Source organism: Carcharhinus amblyrhynchos, chromosome 15 (assembly GCF_965287045.1).
Source record: "Carcharhinus amblyrhynchos chromosome 15, sCarAmb.v2.hapA, whole genome shotgun sequence".
In the NCBI taxonomy this organism is placed as follows: Eukaryota; Metazoa; Chordata; class Chondrichthyes; order Carcharhiniformes; family Carcharhinidae; genus Carcharhinus; species Carcharhinus amblyrhynchos.
In genome coordinates, this window is record NC_137338.1 from 10,845,462 (window position 1) to 10,870,192 (window position 24,731).

Sequence of the window (24,731 nt, forward strand, 5' to 3'; positions counted from 1 at the left end):
AAATTCAGACAATACAAGACTCACAAAGCCAGTATCTCAATTTAAAGATATAACCTTTATTTGACCAGCAGCCAGGAGGAGAAATCATCAAAGGGTCAGGGCAGCTCCCAAGATAGAGCAGCTAGTCCTCTCCAATGAATTCTAATGTATACAATTTAAAACAGATCAATTATAGATTTTCTTATCAATTACTCCTGCCTTTCATTAGCTTTAAATCAATCATTTTCAATATACATAAATCAGCAATAATACCTGTCATATACCTTAGCCAATTGCTTCTTCCACTGTGGAATAATGGCATTTCATTAGTACTTAGAATTCAAACGTTCCCTCCCATTTTTGCTAACTCAACATCCTGTGTCCCTTAGTAACCAGACACCAGCCACAAAGTTCAAAGTGTACGTTTACATAAGTTCCTCTAAAGATCACTGCCAATGCAGATTAACACATGATTCCACATCTGGGCATGCATCCATCTCATCTGGACAGCGAATAAACCTTATTCATGAAATATGATAAAGTGTTCTGAATGTTCTTTCTGTGAGAAATTCTGCTGATAAAACCTGCATATTTCAAGGCTTCAGTATTCCCTTAGAACCTGGCTTTGGTCTAATGCCCTTTACCATGATGCTTTGCAGCAATCTGCCTTTGGCTAAAGCGAACAATGATTCTTAAAAATGCATGAATACATTCAAAATATCAGCATATGTTTTTTTAAATCATAATCACTTGTTTAAATCTTACTGCATTTCATATGTGTGTAAACTGCTTTCTCGTTAGCTTATATGTCTGTTTTAAAGTCATTTAACTCAATGCTGGCAGTTCTGTTGGTATCTTAATATCTAATAGTTTACAAATCTTTACTAACCTATTCGGGTTTTCTCCCTTACACTCAACAACTTCCGAAATTAACCGCAGGATTTCCTTTATAGAACTCCAACATGGCTGACCCACTGGTGATCTTATTGTCGAGGTTACATTCTTAGAGAACTTTGCTTTTGGTGATTTGGGGGAATCGCTTGTCATTGCCTTGCATGACGGGGCCTGCCTTTGAATAGTTGTCGATAAGGTGGTTTACACATTACCCATGTGACCATTGTTCTCCCTCGTTTCCATAGTGCTGCTATCTCTCTGACTCACAGGAGTTGCCGCCTCCTCAGGATTCACCTGTCTTCCAATTCTCAAGGATTTATAGGTGAGCCGTAAGGATATTGCTGTCAGCAGCCCAGGAGCAAAAAAGTATCGTCACTTCAAAAGAGCAAGGAACACGGTGGTCCATTGGTTAGCATTGCTGCCTCACAGTGCCAGGGACCTGGGCTCGAGTCCCAGTTTGGGTCACTGTCTGTGCGCGGTCTGCACGTTCTCCCCGTGTCTGTGTGGGTTTCCTCCGGGTGCTCTGGTTTCCTCCCACAGTCCGAATAACGTGCTAGTTCGGTTCATTGGCCGTGCTAAGTTCTTCATCAGTGTACCCGAACGGGTGCTGGAGTGTGGAGACTAGGGCATTTTCATAGTAATTTCATTGCAGTGTTAATGTAAGCCTACTTCTGACACTAATAAATAAACGTGAACTTGCATATTTCGATGCCCTCATGTGGCCAATGAAATGTCTCATTCTCCCCCTCCCCCCATCCCACCACGGGGCAGGGAAGGGCCCAGGTTAAGCAGGTAGCCTGGCAGTTTTCATTCCATACACCATGTGGGTACTTGATGCACATGTTAGACCTTACATCTTACGAAGAGGGAATGTAAACTGATTCAAGCATTTACTGAAAACTACTTAATTTATACTACGTACAAGAGACAAGATGGTGACAGGCTAGATAGATCCTCACTGACTGGTGACCTGTCTACTGTACAGAGTCTGGAGCACATGACCGCTTATATCACAGATAAAGTTTATTTATTAGTGTCACAAGTAGGCTAACATTAACACTGCAATGAAGTTACTGTGAAAACCACCAGGATTATTTCATTCCAGCAGGGTTTAGAATAGTTCTCTGCATTTCGGGAACTAGTGGGAGACTCTGTCGGAGTGAAGGGGGGGCAACCAGAACCCACCAGGGGTCAGGCAATGGGGGATGGTGGCACCCCCTGAGCATGGGCACCCTGGCAGTGCCAGCCTGTGCCCCCGGCACTGCCCAAGGGGCAAATGCCCATGCCCAGGAGGCCACTTGGCGCAGCCCAATGGGCATCGGACAGTGCCAAGGGGGTGAGGCCCATTGTGGGCAGGGCCTAGGGACAGACAGTGGGGATGGGGGTCCCGCTGCCACTCTGCACTCTAGATGGAGGGAGGGCAGTGATTGGAGTGGGCTGGGAGAGGGGAGGGGCTGCCTCCGAGGTGGGGGGGTGCGGGTGGTGACCCCGAGGGAGGTGGGGTCTGCCAGAGTGAGGTGGGTGGGGGGGATTGCCACTCTAGGGGGTGGGTGGGTTGTGCATCGGGGCACTCCAGGATGGAGGGAGTGTCAGGGCTGGCCCGGGAATTGGGGGCCATGATTGGGCCATGGGGTGGGGCTGGAGGGGCAGCACTGCAGGGGTCCTGGGCTGGCCAGCGATCGAGCTGGCCAGCACACAGGGAGTCTGACAGATTGGGGTCACTGCGCATGCCCAGAGTTCCAGAACTGTCAAACTCTGGCACGAATAGGCCCCGCAACCCCCAGGGTTTTTAATGATATTTATGATTGGGACCTCTGCAGTGCACAGAGTGTGGAGATTGAGGTGAGAAGTTGCATTGACAGAACAGCCAGGAATTAGAATAGTTTTCCTGCCAATTCAGCACTTTTGGGAGAATTGCAGCCACCATTTCTAAGAGAAACACTGGCAAAGAGGGTAATTTCCAACTCCATCTTGGCTTCTGCGATTAATTGTGTATCTACCATCAATGGGAGTTTCTGTGCCACCTGCACTCGAATATCAACCAGCACCATGAGCCTGACCATCGCTATGACTGAACGTTTTGGGTTAATGGAAACCTTGTTTTTTAATGTGTTGCTTTTTGATTCTGGGATTGCGAGGGTTGGCTTATGAAGAGAGACTGAGTAGACTGGGACTATACTCATTGAAATTTAGAAGAATGAGGCGAGATCTTACAGAAACGTATAAGATTATGAAGGGAATAGATAAGATAGAAACAGGGAAGTTGCTCCTACTGGTGAGTGCAACTAAATCTAGTGGGCATAGTGTTGGCAAGTGTGAGGTGGTCCACTTTGGTAGGAATAATGGTAGGAAAGACTATTACTTATGTGGCGAAAAACTGCAGCAGGCGACGGTGCAGAGGGACCTTGGAGTCCTTGTGCATGAGTCGCAAAAACCCAGCTTGCAGGTGCAGCAGGTGGTCAGGAAGGCGAATGGGATGCTGGCCTTCATAGCGAGGGGGATTGAATATAAAAGTAGGGAGGTCTTGCTGCAGCTGTATAGGGCATTGGTGAGGCCGCAGCTGGAGTACTGTGTGCAGTTTTGGTCGCCGCACTTATGCAAGGATATTTTGGCCTTGGAGGGAGTGCAGAGGAGGTTTACTAGGCTGATACCAGAGTTGAGGGGGTTAAGCTATGAGGAGAGGCTGAATAAACTAGGCTTGTACTCGTTAGAGTTTAGAAGAATGAGGGGAGATCTCATTGAGACGTATATGATGATGAATGGGATGGATAGGATAGAGGTGGAGAGACTCTTCCCGCTCAGAAAGGACAGTAGGACTAGGGGGCACAGCCTCAAGATAAAGGGGAGGCAGTTTAGAACGGAGTTGAATAGGAACTTCTTCACTCAAAGGGTGGTGAATCTCTGGAATTCTCTGCCCGTTGAAATGGTGGAGGCTGCCTCGCTAAATATTTTTAAGACGCGGGTTGATGGGTTTTTGATAAGAGAGGGGGTTAAGGGTTATGGGGAGAGGGCGGGAATGTGAAACTGAGCCACGACAGATCAGCCATGATCTTATTGAATGGCGGGGCAGGCTCGAAGGGCTAGATGGCCTACTCCTGCTCCTATTTCTTATGTTCTTATGTTCTTATAACCTCAAAATAAGGGGGAGCTGATTTAGGACTGAGTTGAGGAGGAATTTCTTCACTTAAAGGGTTGTGAATCTGTGGAATTCTCTGCCCAGTGAACAGGTGCAGGAGTATGGTAACTTAAGAAATTTCACAGTAAGTTCATTATACTGTTAATGTAAGCCTCACATACAACACTTGTGAGAGTGGCAAATGTTGTGTCTTTATTTAAAAAGGGCTGCAAGGAAAAGCCTGCGAACCACAGGCCAGTGAGCCTCACAGTGGGTAAATTGTTGGAAGGTATTCTGAGAGACAGGATCTACAGGCATTTAGAGAAGCAAGGACTGATTAGGGACAGTCAGCATGGCTTTGTGAGTGGAAAATCATGTTCTCTCAAACTTGATTGAGTTTTTTGAAGGGGTAACCAAGAAAGTAGATGAGGGCAGTGCAGTTGATGTTGTCTACATGGACTTTAGCAAGGCCTTTGACAAGGTACTGCATGGTAGATTGTTGCATGAGATTAAATCTCACGGGATCCAGGATGAGGTATCTAAATGACAGAAGCCAGAGGGTGGTTGTAGAGAATTGTTATATTGATATACTCACAGGGGAGGGGTGCAGAGGAGACTCACTAGGTTGACTTGGGATTCAAGAGGGTTGGCTTATGAGGAGAGACTGAGTAACTGGGGCTATACTCACTGGAACCTAGAAGAGTGAGGGGAGATCTTATAGAAACATATAAGATTATGAAGGGAATAGTTAAGATAGAAACAGGGAAGTTGTTTCCATTGGCAGGTGAAACTCGAACTAGGAGGCATGACCTCAAAATAAGGAGAAGCAGATTTCGGACTGAGTTGAGGAGGAACTTCTTCACACAAATGGTTGTGAATCTGTGGAATTCCCTGCCTAGTGAAGCAGTTGAGGCTACCTCATTGAATGCTTTTAAGGCAAGGATAGATACATTTTTGACCAGTAAAGGAATTAAGGGTTATGGTGAGCGGGCATGTAAGCGGAGCTAAGTCCACAAAAAGATCAGCCATGATCTTATTGAATGGCGGAGCAGGCTCGAGGGGGCAGATGGCCTACTCCTGCTCCTAGTTCTTATGTTCTTATCATGTTCTTTTAAAAATGATTGGACGCAGGACGTTCTAGTTGATGCCTATTTAGTTTTGTTTTACTTTGTTCAGTTAGCTCCACGATTTCCTTTCAGTTACAGCAATTATTCATTTCACTGCTTGGCAAGAACTTTTTCTGCTAAATTAGAAATGATAACGAGATTTGAGGACAATTGTGTGCAACAGTTGCGGGCACTTGAACTGTAGCTTTTCACGGACACTCCGGAGCGCACTGTGTGTTCATTTGATGTGTCAACCACAACGTGGTGTTGGCTTACCGTTTGTTTCTGATCATAATGAGGAGCAGTGCAACACGTCCTGGTATCCATAGCCACCTGCTGGAGAGCAACCTGATAGTCACCGTTTGCTGGCTCTCTCACCTCTCATTGTTCCCAGCACGGGGATTACAAACAACTGGCTTTGGCAACAGTGTCTTCCATTGCGATTGCTTCGAGGCCAGGAAACCCTGCAGGACTAAGTCATGCCCATGCTCTGAGTTGATTTTATAATTCTGTGTGAGAAATGTCTGCCACAGAGGTAAGCGGAAGATAAATAATTAGTGCCTCAACTGTTTGGCCTGAGGCTCAATCAATTATAGATCTGTTTTTTGTTGGCAAGGTTTCATGAGACATAGAAGTAAGATAAGTGGGTTTGTCACCTTTAGTCTCTCCTATTTGAGGTTGTACTGTTAAAGAAAAGAAGGACTTCTATTTGTAATAGCACCCGTCACGACTCGCAGCGTCCCAAAGCGCTTTACAGCTAATGAAGTACTTCTGTTTAAGTTTATTTATTAGTCGCAAGTAAGGCTTACATTAACACTGCAATGGAGTTACCGTGAAATCTTCCCAGTCACCACGCTCTGGTGCCTGTTTGGGTACACTGAGAGAGAATTTAGCGTGGCCAATGCACCTAACCAGCGCGCCTTTCAAACTGTGGGAGGAAACCGGAGCACGCGGAGGAAACCCACCCAGACACGGGGAGAACGTGCAAACTGCGCACTGACAGTGACCCAAGGCTGGAATCGAACCTGGCTCCCTGACGCTGTGAGGCAGCAGTGCTAACCACTGTGCCAGCATGCCACCATTGTCGAAACGTAGTCGTTGTTTTACTGTAGGAAATGCAGCAGCTAATTTGTGCACAGCAAGCTCCCACAAACAGCAATGTGGTCATGACCAGTTAACCTGCTTTAGAAGCACATAAATAGACAGAGAGAGCTCCTCTACTCTTCATCGAAGTAGCGCAATGGGATTTTGTTTAATGCCCCCCTGTGAAGGGTTGGCCCAGCCTTGGCTTGGAGCCTCACCTGAAAGATGGACACCTCTGACAGTGCAGAACTCCCTCGGTACTGCAATGCAGCCAGTTTTGCAACTGGCTGAAGATACTAGACCCTCAGGAAACATGGATGAAAAGTCAAGGCCCCACTTTGTAAGACATCACTAAAAGTTGATGCAAATCAAGATTTCGACTGCAGGAGGGTAGGGGGGAGCATGCCAAGAGAAAGGCCAGAATCTTATCACCACTCTGCCCAGCCACAGCGAAGGGAGGATTGACTGGCTGCCAAATTCTCTGACTTCATCTTAGCAGGAGTGTAGCATTAACAGTAGGTGAGATCGTGCCCAATGAGTTCCATTTTTGAATTACGGGGAAGAAAAACCAGCAGAACATAATGTCCCTTGACCGGGATATACTGGGAGAGAAAAGTATATCAAACTTTATGTTCGGAGAGAATACCTCAGAGGGGAAAGGAATACGTTACTAATCAATACTCCAGTTAAATCTTACTCGTGACAATCCTGCCACTAGCACCCATGTACCTGCCAAATAATTATAGCTCCTTCTTCCCCAAAGCGCAGCATTCAATATCCTTGTCCACATTTGCAGATCCGTCCAAATCATTGCCCACCCCATCCCAGCAACCCCCTGGAACTGAGTGGCTCATCCATTCAGGAATCAATACCACAGATAGTTGGCCAAACTTCAACTCAAGCTTGTTTGGAGTTTGATTTCCCCATTGGGGATTTGAAGACATATTTTTAGAAACATCTCCCTTTGGTATACCCGAGTTCTATTGTGGACAGGTAGCATGTATCTATTTTAATGGGGTGTTTTTGTTACTTGATGGACTGCAGGTACAAACTGAAATAACAGAGAAACCAGATAACGCAAATTTAGAAATAGTATCAGTCACGGAAGATGAGCTGCCTACCATTGAACTCCCCAACACCGCACAAAGAATCTCCAACATTCATGATCCAAAAGTATTGCCGGTCGAAACAGGTAACGTGCTTGTTTTTCTGTTTCTATTCTTGTCACGTTTAGTGTGAATTCCAGGCTTTTAGCATTTATTTCAAAGGATTACATTCCAGAATCAACGCACAGATTGGAAATGTCCACTGCTACCGTATGGTGTCCATGCTGACTTTAGTTCTATCAGACTTTTGAATGGACCTACCTCACACTAGGTTTATCTTTCCCTACGTCATTCTATAACTGTGACACTACATTCTGCACTCTCTCACCTCCTTCTCTATGAACAGTATGCTTTGTCTGTAGAGCGCGCAAGAAACAATACTTTTCACTGCATACCGATACATGTGACAATGATAAATCAAATCAAATCGATTCAAAATCCTGTACATTGACAGAAAAAAAGATAATTGCCCTCTGCATTTCTAGAATTACAGAATTGTTAAAGTACAGAAGGAGGCCATTCAGCCCATCCTGTCTGCACTGGCTCTCCAAATGAGCGGTATAAACTTACTGCCATTCCCATTGCCTTTTCCCCATAACTCTGCACATTGCCTGTAGCCATATTCATCTGACGACACCCAATCTTGTCTGATCTTTCAAGTCAAGCAGGCTCAGGCCTGGTTAGTTCTTGAAACTTGTCAAGCGTGCCATATCAGAGAGGCCAAAGGCAGTGACTAAGTTTGCCAGCTCAAGGTAAAAGTGTACAATGCACTGATAAATATACCGCTGCACATTGTTTCCATTCGAATAATCACCTAATGCCCTCTTGAGCCTCTCGATTGAATCTGCCTCCACCACACTTCCAGGCCATGCATTCCAGACCCCAACCATTCTCTGCATGAAGAAACTTTCTCTCATATCACATTTGCTTCTTTAAATTACTTTAAATCTGCGGCCTCCTGTTTCTCGATATTTTTATCAGCAGAAACAGTTTCTCCCTATCTACTCAGTTCAGCCCCCTCATGATTTTGAATTTTTCAATCAAATCTCCTCCTAGTCTTCTTCCCAGTCCCAACCTCTCCAATCCATCCTCACCACTGAAGTTTCTCATCCCTGGAACCATTCTTGGAAACCTCTTCTGCACTCTCTCCAATGCATTCAGGATCATCCAGACTCGAAACGTTGCCTCTATTCTCTCGATGTGGAGATGCCAGCGTTGGACTGGGGTAAACACAATAAGAAGTCTCAAACACCAGGTTAAAGTCCAACAGATTTATTTGGTAGTAAATGCCACTAGCTTTCAGAACGCTGTTCCTTTGTTAGGTAAATGGAGAGTTCTGATCACAAACAGGGCATATGAAGACACACGCAGTTTACAGAATACTGATTAGAATGCGAGTCTTTGCAGCTAATCTGCTATTCTTGAGTTTTGGTTACCTTAATAAGCCATTGATTGGTCAATGTAATTAGCGGTCGCCCATCTTTACAAGATACTACACTTAGGCAGGAAGGAATGTCCAGTGTGGATTTTTCTAAGATGACGAGGCTATGAATCGATGCATAGACAGCTTATCGATGGAATTTCTCTTTCTGAATCTCTCAACAAGAGAGGGTCAGGTGAAAAATTGTCAACTTGCTAATGGAATGTACCCACTTAATGCCAACTAATGCTGAATTAAAAATAGCTTTGGTTTGTTTGTCCCCATACATCACAGATTACCTCAAAACTGCCCAAATAAATTCACACGTGAACCTGGGGGGGTCGGGGGGGTGGGGGGGTGGGGGGGTGGTGTCACAAGTTTTGACCCAGGATGTTGTCTGGTGTGGTGGGTCTTAGCTATGAGGAGAGATTGGGTAAACTGGGGTTGTTCTCCCTGGAAAGACGGAGGATGAGGGGTGACCTAATAGAGGTGTATAAAATTATGAAGGGCGTAGATAGGGTGAACAGTGGGAAGCTTTTTCCCAGGTCGGAGGTGACGAACACAAGGGGTCACAGGTTCAAGGTGAGGGGGGCAAGGTTTATCACAGATGTTAGAGGGACGTATTTTACACAGAGAGTGATGGGGGCCTGGAATGCACTGCCAAGCAAAGTGGTGGAGGCGGACACGCTGGGATCATTTAAGACTTATCTGGATAGCCACATGAACAGACTGGGAATGGGGGGATACAAATGAATGGTCTAGTTGGACGCATGAGTGGCACAGTCTTGGAGGGCTGAAGGGCCTGTTTCCTGTGCTGCATTGTTCTTTGTTCTTTGCTTGTTCTTTGTTCTTTGAGCTGGTGAACAGTTAAGATTAACCGGATTATTCACCCACAGGAAAGCCATCGAGATCCAATTGTTTTGGGCAATGCCCTAGTTTGTATGATTAAGGCCCCATTATTTCATTGGGCCCTGATAGAACCTTTAACTTTGGCCTCTTCAAGAACCTTGTGAAGAGGATTGAAAAGCTCCCCTTCCGCTACAATTTTTACTTTCCCTTATGGAGGTAGGAGATTGGGTTTCAGCACGTGGTCTGCTTCCATGTTGTTCTTTCTGTTTATCACTGTCCTGGTGCAAAATCTATTCCCTCCCAGATCCTTTCCTACCTCAATGCTATGTACACAATTGGCTGGTAAAGGTAAGTCATGCAGAGGTGAACCCGATTCCAGAGCTCTATTTGGTGTCAGTCAGAACAACATTCAAAATTCCAGTTGTTTAAATGAATCCTTTTCTAATCTTTTCAGGAAACCAGGACATAACCTCTTCAAAATGCCATTTGCTTACATCCAAGAAGCTTCTGATTTTAGTCACAGTGGGTGTGGTTGGTGCTATATTAATAACTATCGCCATAGCTGTGGGTGGTGAGTACAATGTCTATGTTTCTCAGTGCTCAAGCTGTACGATTTCAGTGACCTTTTCACAATGGAAAATCTTTTTTTTTGAGGAATCTCAATCTATTTTTTAGCCTATTTTTGGGGGCAGCACAATGGCACAGTGATTAGCACTGCTGCCTCACAGCGCCAGGGACCCAGGTTCGATTCCCAGCTTGGGTCACTGTCTGTGTGGAGGTTGCACATTCTCTCCATATCTGCATGGGTTTCCTCTGGGTGCTCCAGTTTCCTCCCACAGTCCAGAGATTGGATGTGCTAAATTGCCCCTTAGTGTCAGGAGGACTAGCTAGGGTAAGAGTTATGGGGATAGGGCCTGAATGGGATTGTGGTCAGTGCTGACTCAATGGGCTGAATGACCTCCTTCTGCACTGTAGGATTCGATGAATCCCTCCAGTTTGGGGATGGAGGTGAAGGCAGGGTGGTGGAAGAAATGTGCAGTATCATTGTTAGTGCAGCACTGGGTAAAATTCATAAGTTCGCTAGCCTGAGGGAGATTTTAGAGGTTTCTCCCTGGCTCTCTTATCCAAGGGAGAAGGTTCAATGATCTCAGGAATGAAAAGCTTGACATGCGAGGAGTGTCTGAGGACTCTGAGTCTGTACTCAATGGAGTTTAGAAGGTTGAGGGGGGGATCTCATTGAAACTTACAGAATATTGAAAGACCTGGAAAGAGTGGACATGGAGAAGATGTTTCCATTATGGAAAAGGCTAGGATCTGAGGGCACAGACTCAGAATAAAGGGACCACCCTTTAGAACAAAGGCAAGGAGGAAGTTCTTTAGCCAGAAGGAGGTAAATCTATGAAATTTCTTTGCCACAGAAGGTTGTGGAGGCCAGGGTCATTGCGTGTATCTGAGACAGAGATAGATAGGTTCTTAATCAAAGGTTATGGGGAAAAGGTGGAAGAATGGGGTTGAGAAACTTATCAGCCATGATTGAAAGGTGCAGCAGACTTGACGAACCAAATGGCCTAATTCTACTCCTATATCTTATGATCTTATGCTTGCTCAATCCAGTGACTTCAGATGATAATCTAGGCTGACACTTCCAACTCAGTACGGAAAGGGTACTGCACAGTCTGAGGTTCCATTCTTCAAATGAGACATTAAACAGGGGCCCAATCTGCCCTCTCAAATAGATGTAAAATATCCCTTGGCACAAAGGGAAGAAAAGCTGTGTAATTTAATAGTGGCTTCAGGATAATATTTATACCTCAACAACTATAAACAGATTGGTCTTCATCATGTTACTGTTTGTGGGAGCTTGCTAAGTGAAAACTTTGAAATTGTATACCCAAGTCACAGCTCATTAAAGTTTTAAAGTTTATTTATTAGTGTCACAAGTAGATTTACATTAACAATGCAATGAAGTTACTGTGAAATTCCCCAAGTCGCCACACTCCGGCCCTGTTTGGATACACAGGGGGAGAATTTAGCACGGCCAATGCACCTAACCAGCACGTCTTTCAGACTAAGGGAGAAAACCTGAACTCCTGGATGAAACACACGCAGACACGGGGAGAATGTGCAGACTCCGAACAGACGGGCACCCAAGCCAGGAATCAAACTCAGGTCTCTGGCGCTGTGAGGCAGCAGTGCTAACCACTGTGCCACCCGTGCCACCAATGTGATAGACAAGAGAGTGATTCTGATACTGACCCCTGGGGTACATCACATATAGCTAGCTCCATTCTGAGCAAGAATCGTACATCGATACTCTCTGTCCTTCATTCAATATTACATCTTTGCTTCTGCTGTCCTGTTAATCCTGCATGCTTTAATTCTGCTAATAAGTATTATGTAGTATTTTATCAATCTCCTTTTGAAATCACATGATCATCATTAACCTTTTCCTTTATCAGATAACTCAGTTAATTTAGTTAAATATGATTTGCCTGTAATAAATCCATGCTGACTTTCATTTATTCACACAGCATTTTCCAGGTACTATTTTTTTCCTGGGTTACTGGCCTGGTCTATAATCATTGACTTTATCCCATTGTCTGGTTAGAACAGCAATTGTAAAATTATGGATGCCCCTTGCACTATTAATGGTGTTTTGAAGTGTTCTGAGGCTTAATGTATGCAACCACCTTTGAGCTGATCCAAAACAATCATTGTGGTTTTAGTAATGGGAGATGATGCTTGGCTAATTCAATGGTGTTCTTTGATAATTTCTTTTTATTAATTCATGAGATGTGCGAATCTTTAGCTGGGCCGGCGCTCACTGCCTATCCCTAGTTTCCCTTGAAAAGGTGGTGGTGAGCTGCCTTCTCGAAATGCTGCAGCGCCTGTGGTGTAGGTTCACCCACAGTGCTGTTAGGGAGAGAGTTCCAGAGTTTTGACCCAGCCACAGTTGAGTAACGGTGACCTACTTCCAAGTCACGATGGTGCATGGCTTGGAGATAAACTTGGGTGGGTGGTGGCGTTCCCAGGTATTTGCTGCCCATGTCCTTCTAGATGATAGAGGTCATGGCTGCTAAAGGTGCCATTGAAAGAGCCTTGGTGAGTTATCACAGTGCAATTTGGAGATAGTATACATTGTGCATCAATGGTGGTTGGAGTGAGCATTTGAGGTGGTGGATGGGATAGGATGTCAAGCCAGCTGCTTTGCCCTGGATGGTGTCAATCTATGTGAGTGTCGTTGGAGCTCCACTCATCCAGGTAAGTAGAATGCATTCTATCACATTCCTAACTTGTTTCTTGCAGATAGTGGATAGGCTTTGGAGGGATCAAAAAGTGAGTTACTTGCCACGGGATTCACAGCCTCGGACTTGCTCTTGCAGTAAGAAGTCTCACAATACCAGGTTAAAGTCCAACAGGTTTATTTGGTAGCAAACACCTCTAGCTTTCGGAGCACTGCTCTTTGTCAGGTGAGTGGGGAGTTCTGATCACAAACAGAGCATATGAAGGCACACACTCAGTTTACAGAATACTGATTAGAATGTGAGTCTTTAGAGCTAAAGAAGTCTTAAAGGTGCAGACAATGTGTGTGGAGATAGCATTAAGCATAGGTTATAGAGATGTGTATTGTCTCCAGACAGGACAGTAAGTGAGATGTTGCAAGCCAGGTGAGTCTTGGGGGTTACAAATAGTATGACATGAACCCAAGATCCTGGTTAAGGCCATCGTCATGTGTGCGGAACTTGGCTATCAGTTTCTGCTCAGCGACTGTGCGCTGTTGTGTGTCGTGAAGACCATCTTGGAGAATGTTTACCTGAAGATCAGAGGCTGAATGCCCATGACCGCTGAAGTGTTCACCAAGAGGAAGAGAACAGTCTTGCCTGGTTATTGTCGAGCGGTGTTCATTCATCCATTGTCATAGTGTCTGCATGGTCTCCCCAATGTACCATGCCTCAGGACATCCTTTCCTGCAGTGTATCAGGTAAACTGTGTGCCTTTATATGCTCTGTTTGTGATCAGAACTCCCCACTCACCTGACAAAGGAGCAGCGCTCTGAAAGCTAGTGGTGTTTGCTACCAAATAAACCTGTTGGATTTTAACCTGATATAGTGAGACTTCTTATTGTGTTTATCCCAGTCTAATGCCAGCATCTCCACATCATTGGTCTTGCAGTCACAGTATTTATATGGCTAGTCCAGTTCAGTTTCTGGTCAATGGTAGCCCCCAAGTTGTAGATAGTGGGGGATTCAGCGATGGCAATACCAATGGATGGCAGAGGAAAATGCTTAGATTTTCTCTTGTTGGAGGTGGTCATTGCTTGACACTTGTGAGGCGCGAATGCTACATGCCACCTGTATCCCAAGCCTGAATATTATCCCGGTCTTGTTGCACATAAACATGAACTGTTTCAGTATCTGGGGAACCATGAATGGTGCTGAACATTGTGCAATCATCTGCAAACATCTCCATTTCTGACATAATGATGGAGGGAAAGTCATTGATGAAGGAGATAAAGATGATAAGGCCTTAGGACACTACCCTGAGGAACTCCTGCAACAATATACTTTAAAGTTAAAGTTTATTTATTAGGCACAAGTACAGCTTGTACTTGAATGAAGTTACTGTGAAATTCCCCTAGTTGCCACAATCCGGCGTCTGTTCAGGTCAATGCACCTAACTCTTTCAGAATGTGGGAGGAAACTGGAGTACTCAGAGAAACCCACACAGACACGGAGAGAATGTACGAACTCCACACAGACAGTGATCCAAGCTGGGAATCAAACTCAGGTCCCTGGTGCTGAGAGGCAGCAGTGCTAACCACTGTGCCACTATGCCACCTGAAAATCACAGCATGATCAAACAGAGTCAACATGCTTTTATGAAAAGAAAATCAGATTTGACAGGTAAAAGGATGTTCCTTGCAGGGTTGATAAAGGGGAACTAGTATATGTTGTATACTTGAATTTCCAAAAAAAGGAATTCAATAAGGCGCAGATAGAAAGTGAACATGCCAGGCTCATGGAATTGGGGTCATAAAGTAGCATGGATAGAGGATTGGTTAATGGACATGTTGAAACAGAGCATTTTCAAGTTGGCAGACTATATTTAGTGGAGATCCATAACGTGGTATGAAGGTAGTGTCTCTGCCTCTGAGATGGATGCCCTGGGTTTGACTCCCATCCCAGGATTTGATGGCCAAGGAAGGTGCATTCATAACACGGCTGAAAATATGAGTATCAACTCCTTCCAACACATGTCAATGGCATGCATGACATTGCATGGGCAAGCAAGCTGTAGGCAGCCAGGGAAGGTATTATGTCCAAACATCAATTTGCACACAGAAAACTCTCACAAATCAAGATGAATGGATAACTTGATTCTATTGATGAAGTTGGTGCATGAGTGTGCTTTGTTGAACAGAGGTCGCAGGTTCAATTCCTAAGCAGTGCTGAATTGGCTGGTCTCAAGATTCACACAAAGGTGCGTGGCGAATCTCAGTGAACTTGCACCAAGCAGGTGCAAACATTTCCGCGTCACCATTTTTTGAGTATGTCCTGTTGGTAGCAGACTTGTGATGGCACACGTTGTAAAATGCACAGAAACAAATTCTAATTTCAAAATTACCACTTGTGAGATATCAGCTTGTTTTAAATTTGCTAAACTTGATCCCTGTCCTCTGACCATGATAGGTCACTGGTCAGTCATTCTACTTAGCATTGCCTTTCTTAGCACCATATGATCCCTCACATTTGCATTTCTGGAGAGAATCCACCACTTTATTTGCAAAGCATTCAAGCAAAAGCACAATACTAAGGTCATATTCCTCTGATTAGCATCTGCCCAGATAGTCTTCACTACCTTCCAGCTAACTTCAATGCTATTAGTTTGTAACCCTGCTAACACATGAATCAATATGCACAATCTTCTTGGAGATCCTCTCCACTTGGAGCCAGCAGTTTACAGTGTCAATGGAAGCCACGATATGGAGGTTCCAGCGTTGGACTGGGGTAAGCGCAGAAAGAAGTCTCAAAACACCAGGTTAAAGTCCAATAGGTTTATTTGGTAGCCACAAACTTTTGGAGCTCTGCTCCTTCTTCAGGTGTTAAATCTGTTGGACTTTAATCTGGTGTTGTGAGACTTCTTACTGTGCTTACGCCAGTCCAACGCCGGCATCTCCATATCACAACACATGAGTCGCCATTGGCTTTTGCAGGTCCATATCTCGGGAAGATCAGTGGAGCAAGGTGTGTATGTGCTCTTATATAGGGGAATATACATGGTTGAAAAACCTTCAGCTTTCCCTTAACTCAATCAACCTGTGATCACAGCAAAAGTGTGGTTTCTGTAAAGAAAAAAAATGTCCTATCAATGTATGCTTGAAACTTTATGTATGATTTCATTGAGTTTCCAAGCCAGGGAGTCAGCACTTGCTCCTTTTAATATTGTATAGATCATCAGGAAACATGTTTGGTGTCCTATCTACTATTTCCTTCCCTAAAGAACATTAGTGAACCAGTTGGGTTTTTCCGACAATCGGCAATGATTTCATGGTCATCAGTAGATTCTTAATTCCAGATACTTTTTATTGAATTCAAATTCTCCCATCTGCCCTGTCAGGATTCGAACCACAGTCTCAGGAACATTAGCTGAGTGTCTGGGTTAATAGTGCAGTACTACTAGTTAATACTACTGAGCCATTGTCTCCCCTCTATGAGTGCATTTGATTTTTAACCCTTGTCTCAAGAAACTATTAAAGGTCATACTGATAACTCTTCTCATTTGCAGAATAGCTTGAAATCTTGCTTGCTTTGATGCTAAAATACCAGGAATGATTTTATCAGGCTGTGTTGTTCATGCCCATGTTTGCTGAGTCTCTACACCATCAAAATCCCCCTGTGTAAATCCAGTGTTAGGGCCCAAACTGCCTCCAAAGTGAAATAGAGACCCTGAAGGGTGGGCCCTCCATACTCATTGTGGTGTAAACGTGACCTGAGTAATTTCTTTAAGAGAAAAATGTTAGATGCTGAAACAGTTTAAGCAAAATGAAAGTGGAGGAAAATATTGGGGAGGTGGTGACAGAATGGCATTGCCACTGGGCTAGTAATTCAGAAGCACCAGGCTCATGCTCTGGGGACTTAGGATCACATTCCTCCATAACAGCTAGTAGAATTTAAATACAATTACATCTAGGATTGAAAGCTCGTCTCAATAATGGTGACCATGGAACTATCATCGATGTCATAAAAACCTATCTGATGTTCACTAATACTCTATAGTGAAGAAAATTTGCCGTCCTTGTCTGGTCTGCCCTACATGTGACTCCAGGTCCATAGCAATGGGTATTTTTTTAATTCATTTGTGGGTCATGGGTTGACCAGCATTTATTGCCCATCCCTAGTTGCCCGAGGACAGTTGGGAGTCAACCACATTACTGTGGATCTGGAGTCACATGTAGGCCAGACCAGTTAAGGATGGCAGATATCCTTCCCTTTCGAGTATTAGAGAACCTCCAGATAAGTTTTTATGACAATAAAACGTACAGAAAATTTACAATTTACAAACATTTACAGCAATGTGTATTTTTTTAAATTCATTTGAGGGAATGGGCGTCGCTGGCTGGCCAGCATTTATTACCCATCCCTATTTGCCCAGAGGCAATTGAGAATCAACCACATTGCTGTGCCTCTGGAGTCACATGTAGGCCAGACCAGGCAAGGACAGCAGATTTCCTTCCCTGAAGGACATCAGTGAACCAGATGGGTTTTTCCAACAATCAACAATGGTTTCATGGTCATCAGTAGATTCTTAATTCCAGATATTTGGTTGACACTTAACTGCCCTCTGCAATGGCCTAGCAAGCCATTAGTGCAAAGGCAAATAGGAGTGTGCAACATATACTGGCCCAGCCAGTGACACCCATTTCACCAGAGAGAATGAAGAAAAATCAATCCTGTTTTTTTTAAATTTATTCTTGAACAAAGCTTGCATTAAGGCAGCAACTGTTAAAAACCAGTGCTAATTACAAAATTCTTTCAGTCACACAGAGTTGCGTTGGTAAGTTCCAGTGTCATGCATCTTCATCATGTATATGGCACACAGCTCGATGTGATGGGATTAAAGACTGCTCTTCAGGAGAAGATGAGCTGGGATGTGGTAATGTAGAACATTGATTTCTCTGAATGTTTATCTTTCTAATGGGCTACATTGTGCTGGAGGGGCGACAGCGCGTTAGTGATCTATGCCATTATGAGTGCATTAATCAGTCAAGGATGAGAGGATGAGAGGAGATACGCTGGGAGGAACTCATCTCCAGAATTTACTGATCGATTTACATTTTTGCTTTGCACATGTGGCATCTAGTCCGTTGACTTCATTATTGACACATAGCGGTTTGGGATTTTCCAGCCACCTTCTTCCCAAGAATGGAAAATCCCACCCGAGGTCAACAGACCTATCCATGGCCCACCTCTCAACCATTCCCACGGCGGACGGAATGGGAAAATTCCACCCAGAAAGTTAATGATGAAAAGCATACGTATTCTTTAACAACAGGGTGATTGTCAATACAAAGCAAATCGATTTCTCTGCCCAGAAAGGGAGTAATTAACCTGTCCAATCTCACTCGTGCACGTAGTAAATTCTTCTCAGAGACTTCAACAACTTCAAACCTTAAAGTTGAATGAACCTATATTTGTTCTGTACCTTTTCTCAGTCTCTTTGTCTAGTCATCCATCTCCTCTCTTTGGACAGAATCTCTGATATTTTGTCAGTTTCAGTGGGAAATTCGGTATGTAGCTCTCCAGTTACACAGCTGAGTTTTCACTCCAGATTCTCTGGCACTCTGGGAGCGTGGTTTCTGCTGTCACTCTGGTGGAGTGAGGCCTGATAGAGCTAGCTCCACACAGATTGGGATGCCATTGATAAAGGGCGCCCACTTAGCATATGAAATAGACTCCTCCCTGCCCTACCCCCATGGACATGGGAGACAACAGCCCCCCCCCCCGACACACACATACATCGGGGTACCTCCCCCTCAACACAGGCATCAGATGTGACTCCCTCTCCCATCCACACAGACATCAGGGTAACATCCCCATACCGGCACTGGGGCAACCCTTGCACACACCCTGCCCACACACAGTGTGACCCACCACCATGCCTCCCTGCACCTAGTCGCATTTGTCAGGGCAACCATCATCTCCACCCCCGCCCCCACCCCCTCACGAGTATCTGAGCAATACCACCCAACCCACACAGGTTTCAAGCCCTTCCCCCACCCCCCACCAACCCAGGCTTTGGGGCAAATCCTCCCATAAACATTGGGGTGATTCTCACCTCACTCAGGGATTGGGGTGCAACACCCCAATAAGCACCCAGCACCTCCCCTCCCGCACTCCACAACAGGTCAATTACCCCATATATAGAGGAACTCCCCTCCCCAATGGGCTCCCCCCAGAAGGCCCACCCCATAGTGCCACCCTGGCCTTATCATCCTGACATTGGCACCTTGGCACTGCCAGGGTGCAGTATCTGGCTGGCAGTGCCAGGGCGCTGTCCAGGCATATGCCTCTCCCCCTGGGGGAGGGGGCTGTACTTGCCTTTGCACCCCCCTGCGAGTTCCTCTCAACATCTTCAGGTTTTTAAATACCTGTTGGAAACCCTTGGGGGACGTGACATCACTTTGGTGGTGTTTGCATATTCAGTGAGGGGAGGGGGGGGGTGGACATATTGCAGAGAAGCCCCTCAATCATATTTAACTTTATTATAATGTATGGCAATGAGAATCCTGCCTGCTGGGTGTGAATATCATCACGTCAGCGATGCAAATTGGGAAAAATCGGAAAGTGAGCTCTCGCCAGCGGGAATCTCGATTTTGGAATCTCAGGAGAAGTTGTGCCCGTGTCACCATTCACACTCATGGCGAGCGCGAGGGCAAAATCACCCCTTTTAACTCTGCCCTGTGGCTGGTTTGACCCTGATTCACTTGAATTCCTTCTGCATCACGCCTCTGTTACTTTGTTAAACCTCTACAATTAAGGAGATCGACAATCAGTGTCACCATTCACTGAGGTCTGTTGCCTTATCTGCCTAATTATCAACCTGAGGTCACAGAATGTCACGGCTCGAGGAACATTTGAGCTGATGAAGTTCGAGAAAGCATTAACCTAATGGGGCCCGTCACAAGAGTTGCCCACCTGAGTCAGTATTTATCACGGCATGGGATTTCACTGCTGGAGATTGGAACATAAGTTAAAGTTTATTTATTAGTGTCACAAGTAGGCTTCCATTAACACTGCAGTGAAGTTACTGTGAAAATCCCCTAGCTGTCACACTCCAGCTCCTGTTCAGGTTACACTGAGGGAGAATTTAGCACTGCCAATGCACCCTAACCAGCACGTCTTTCAGACTATGGGAGGAAACCAGAGCACCTGGAGGAAACCCACATAGGGAGACTGTGCAGACTCCGTCTAGAAAGTCACCCAAACCGGGGAATCGAACCCAGATCCCTGGCACTGTGAGGCAGCAATGTTAACCACTGTGCCACCATGCTGCCCCATGATTCCAATTCAAACCGTGAGCTACACACACTCACACGATAAACATGCAACAGATCTTCAGGATGATACCATGCCCGTTAGGTTTAAGGAGCTGGGCAAGAGATTGCCCATTATAGATCACTTACAGCTGTAGGCTTGGGAATTGTATCTGCCCTGACTATAACCTTGCCTTCTTTGTCCTTTCTGCTTTGTCAGTGCGAGTCAGTGGAAAGGGTTCGGTGGTACAGATTTATACAGGTGGGACCTGGAAGACGGTGTGTTGGGAGGGCTGGAATGCTGTACACGGAACGGCTGCATGTAAACAACTCGGCTACAGCAGGTAAGTTCAATCTGTTTAAAGAGATGGTATTCTTCTCCCAGCATAATCTCCTGAAAGCATTGACTCGCTGGAGTGCTTGAAAGCTGCGCTGTTGGGGGTGCCATTCTTCTAATGAGACAGCAAATCTAGATCTGGTCTGTCCGCTCAGCTGCATGCCATAGGTCACACAGCAATGTTCCAAATAGTTACTGGCTGGTTACTCCCCAGTGTCCAGGCTGTCTGGGCTTTGGAAGGTAACCAGTCAAATTGACACTTCTGCCTTTCTGTGATCACAATGCCATGAGGCTGCCTCTGGAGACAGACATCCTGACATCCGTTCAATAAAGCAGATACTGAAGAAGCCTGGGTAAAAGCAGATTACTGCGGATGCTGGAACCTGAAACCAAAAGAGAAAACGCTGGAAAATCTCAGCAGGTCTGGCAGCATCTGTAAGGAAAGAAAAGACATCGTTTCCAGTCCTGATGACCCTCTGTCAAAGCTTATTTTGCCTCCTTACAGACCTGCCAGACTTGCTGAGATTTTCCAGCATTTTCTCTTTTGGTTTCAGATCCCAGCATCCGTAATAGTTTGCTTTTATCCAGTGTTGAACTCACTGCCACTTCTCTCCCGGGAATGCCTAGCCTGAAGATGTACTGCTCTTCTCTCTGACAGGGTTTCTGTACGTCACTACCCACCCCCCTCCCCCCGTCTCCACCCACCCCCCACAATCCACCTTCACTGCTTTCTATTTCTCTCTTAGTGTTGGACAAGGTATTTATCCAGTTTTGACAAAGGGTCATCTAGACTCATAAGAACATAAGAAATAGGAGCAGGAGTAGGCCATCTAGCCCTTCGAGCCTGCCCCACCATTCAATAAGATCATGGCTGATCTGAAGTGGATCAGATCCACTTACCCGCCTGCTCCCCATAACCCTTAATTACCCTGTCTATCAAAAACCTATCTACCCGTGACTTAAATATATTTAGCGAGGTAGCCTCCACCACTTCAACGTGCAGAGAATTCCAGAGATTCACCATCCTTTGAGTGAAGAAGTTCCTCCTCAACTCGGATATAAACTGCACCCCCCTTATCTTGAGGCTGTGCCCTCTAGTCCTGCTATCCTTTCTAATCGGGAAGAATCTCTCTACCTCTACCCTATCCATCCCCTTCATTGTCTTATAAGAACATAAGAACATAAGAAATAGGAGCAGGAGTAGGCCACCTAGCCCTTCGAGCCTGCCCCGCCATTCAATAAGATCATGGCTGATCTGTCGTGGCTCAGTTCCACTTTCCCGCCCTCTCCCCATAACCCTTAATCCCCTCTCTTATCAAGAACCCATCAACCCGCTTCTTAAAAATATTTAGCGAGGCAGCCTCCACCACTTCAACGGGCAGAGAATTCCAGAGATTCACCACCCTTTGAGTGAAGAAGTTCCTCCTCAACTCCGTTCTAAACCGCCTCCCCTTTATCTTGAGGCTGTGCCCCCTAGTCCGACTGTCTTTTTTGAGCGGGAAGAGTCTCTCCACCTCTATCCTATCCATCCCATTCATCATCTTATACGTCTCAATGAGATCTCCTCTCATTCTTCTAAACTCTAACGAGTACAAGCTTAGTTTATTCAGCCTCTCCTCATAGCTCAATCCCCTCAACTCCGGTATCAGCCTAGTAAACCTCCTCTGCACTCCCTCCAGGGCCAAAATATCCTTGCGCAGGTGCGGCGCCCAAAACTGCACACAGTACTCCAGCTGCGGCCTCACCAATGCCCTATACAGCTGCAGCAAGACCTCCCTACTTTCATATTCAATCCCCCTCGCTATGAAGGCCAGCATCCCATTCGCCTTCCTGACCACCTGCTGCACCTGCAAGCTGGGTTTTTGCGACTCATGCACAAGGACCCCGAGGTCCCTCTGCACCGTCGCCTGCTGCAGTTTTTCGCCACGTAAGTAATAGTCCTTCCTACCATTCTTCCTACCAAAGTGGACCACCTCACACTTGCCAACATTAAATTCCATTTGCCATTTCCTGGCCCATTCGCCCAGCCTATCTAGATCCTTCTGCAGACTCTCCACACCCTCCGCACAATTTGCCTTTCCCCCAATCTTGGTGTCATCAGCAAATTTCGACACCCTGCACTCGGTTCCCTCCTCCAGATCATCTATATAAATGGTAAATAGCTGAGGCCCCAGCACCGACCCCTGGGGCACCCCACTAGTCACCAACCGCCAATCCGAATAGCACCCATTGACCCCCACTCTCTGCCTCCTATTTGACAACCAATCCTCTATCCACGCTAACACCCTACCCCCAACTCCATGTCCCCTGACCTTCTGCAATAACCTCTTGTGAGGTACCTTGTCAAACGCCTTCTGAAAATCCAGAAAGACCACATCCACCGGCTCTCCTCTATCCACTATAAGATCCCCCCTCATCCTTCTAAACTCCAACGAGTACAAACCCAGTCTATTTAGTCTCTCTTCATAGTCCAACTCCCTCATCTCCGATATCAGCCTAGTGAACCTCCTCTGCACTCCCTCCAAGACCAATATATCCTTCCGCAACTGCGGCGACCAAAACTGCACACACTCAAGACATCAGCTCTTTTCTCTCCTTACAGATGCTGCCAGACCTGCTGAGATTTTCCAGCATTTTCTCTTTTGGCCACTGAAGAAGAATGCTGTCCATATAATTGAAACATTGGCCAACATTTATACCCCAGCCAGAATCTCCAAAGCAGGTGACCTGGTCACTTATCTCACTCTGGTTGTTGGAGTTTGCTGTGTTAAAGTTAGCGGCCATGTTTTGTTGCAGCAAGAAGTACACTTCAGAACTATTGGCCAACTTCACTGGGTTTATTTCAGAGTGCAAAATAGACAGAAATGGTCCCCACTCCATTTAGCTGGGAAATGGACGATGATATCCTATTGCGACTCTGAAACACTTGGGTAGCACAGTGACACAATGTTTCAGGCGGCTGCCTCACAACTCCAGGGACCCAGGTTCGATTCCCGGCTTGAGTCACTGCCTGTGTGGAGTTTGCATGCTCTTCCCGTGTCTGCGTGGGTTTCCTCCGAGTGCCCCAGTTTCCTCCCTCAATCCAAAGATGTACAGGTTAGGTGAATTGGCCATGCTAAGTTGCCCCTTAGTATCCAAAGATGTGTAGGTTATGGGTAATTGGTGGAGTAAATATGGAATAGGGAAGGTAGGTGGGCCTCAGTAAAATGGTCTATCGGTGAGTAGGTTCAGACTCGATGGGCCAAATGGCCACCTTCTACACTGTAGGGATTCTATAACAAAAACATTTCCGGATAACCAGTGTTTTTGGACAGATTTCCAGACTGGAGTAGTACAAGTGTGTTGCGCTACATAAGGTATCATAGTGTGGGACACCCTGGATGGAGGAGGTCTTTCTCTGTTCCCCTCTTTGTCCCTGTGTTTGTACAGGCAATAACATGGTAAAAATCCCTGGATTTTCCTCAGATACCAGGCAAAGCTAAAGGCAAGGCTTCCCAAGTTGTGTGTATGATATAACACACTTTTAGATATCAGTTCAAGGTTTATTCAAATGGTGGTAAAGTGCTGTGCTTTTGACTTTGCCTATATGCCTCTGCTTTGTGTTCCCAGTTATATCAACTCCACAGAACTTCCCATTGCATCCATTGAAGAGAAACTGAAACACAACTTTGTCAAAGTAAACTTTAGCCAGCGCAGAATCGACAACCGCAGGATACAAATGCTGATCTCACTGAGGTATCTAAACCATTAAAAATTAGTAGTTCTGCTGTTTCTTTTTAAGCTTAACACATTCATATCAATTGTGTTGTCCTGCCATAGTGATCTAACTCATTTTAAATTCATAATGTGGAGATGCCGGCATTGGACTGGGATGGGCACAGTAAGAAGTCTCACAACATCAGGTTAAAGTCCAACAGGTTTATTTGGAATCAGCTACCTGATGAAGGAGCAGTGCTCTGAAAGCTCGTGATTCAAAAGGAACATGTTGGATTTTAACCTCGTGTTGTGAGATTACTTACTATTTTAAATTCAGTCACATTCCTAGACAACAGCTATTGGATGGCATGGTGGCACAGTAGTTAACATTGCTGCCTCAAGGACTCAAGTTCGATTCCAGCCTCTCTGAGTGTCTGACTGAAGTTTGCACCTTCACACTGTGCCTGCCTGAGTTTCCTCCAGCTGCTCCGGTTTCCTCCCACAGTCCAAAAATATGTGGATTAGGTGGGTTGGCCATGCACAATTGCCCCTTAGTGTCCCACAGTGTGTAGGTTAGGATGGATTAGCATAAGTAAAGGTCCAAAGATGTGC

General features: G+C 45.5%; 1 protein-coding gene across 1 annotated transcript in view; it reads left to right on the forward strand.

Moving 5' to 3' along the window:
* The first annotated feature begins 5,614 nt into the window (after positions 1–5,614).
* The window catches only part of LOC145352907 (transmembrane protease serine 3-like), a 43,000-nt gene continuing 23,883 nt past the window's right edge, over positions 5,615–24,731 (forward strand). Inside the window, exons 1-6 of the mRNA XM_080203207.1 lie at positions 5,615–5,629; positions 7,222–7,369; positions 10,007–10,123; positions 17,590–17,706; positions 20,307–20,430; positions 24,033–24,158. Of these exons, the coding sequence (XP_080059333.1) occupies positions 5,615–5,629; positions 7,222–7,369; positions 10,007–10,123; positions 17,590–17,706; positions 20,307–20,430; positions 24,033–24,158 (647 nt within the window). The remainder of the gene's footprint in view (positions 5,630–7,221; positions 7,370–10,006; positions 10,124–17,589; positions 17,707–20,306; positions 20,431–24,032; positions 24,159–24,731) is intronic.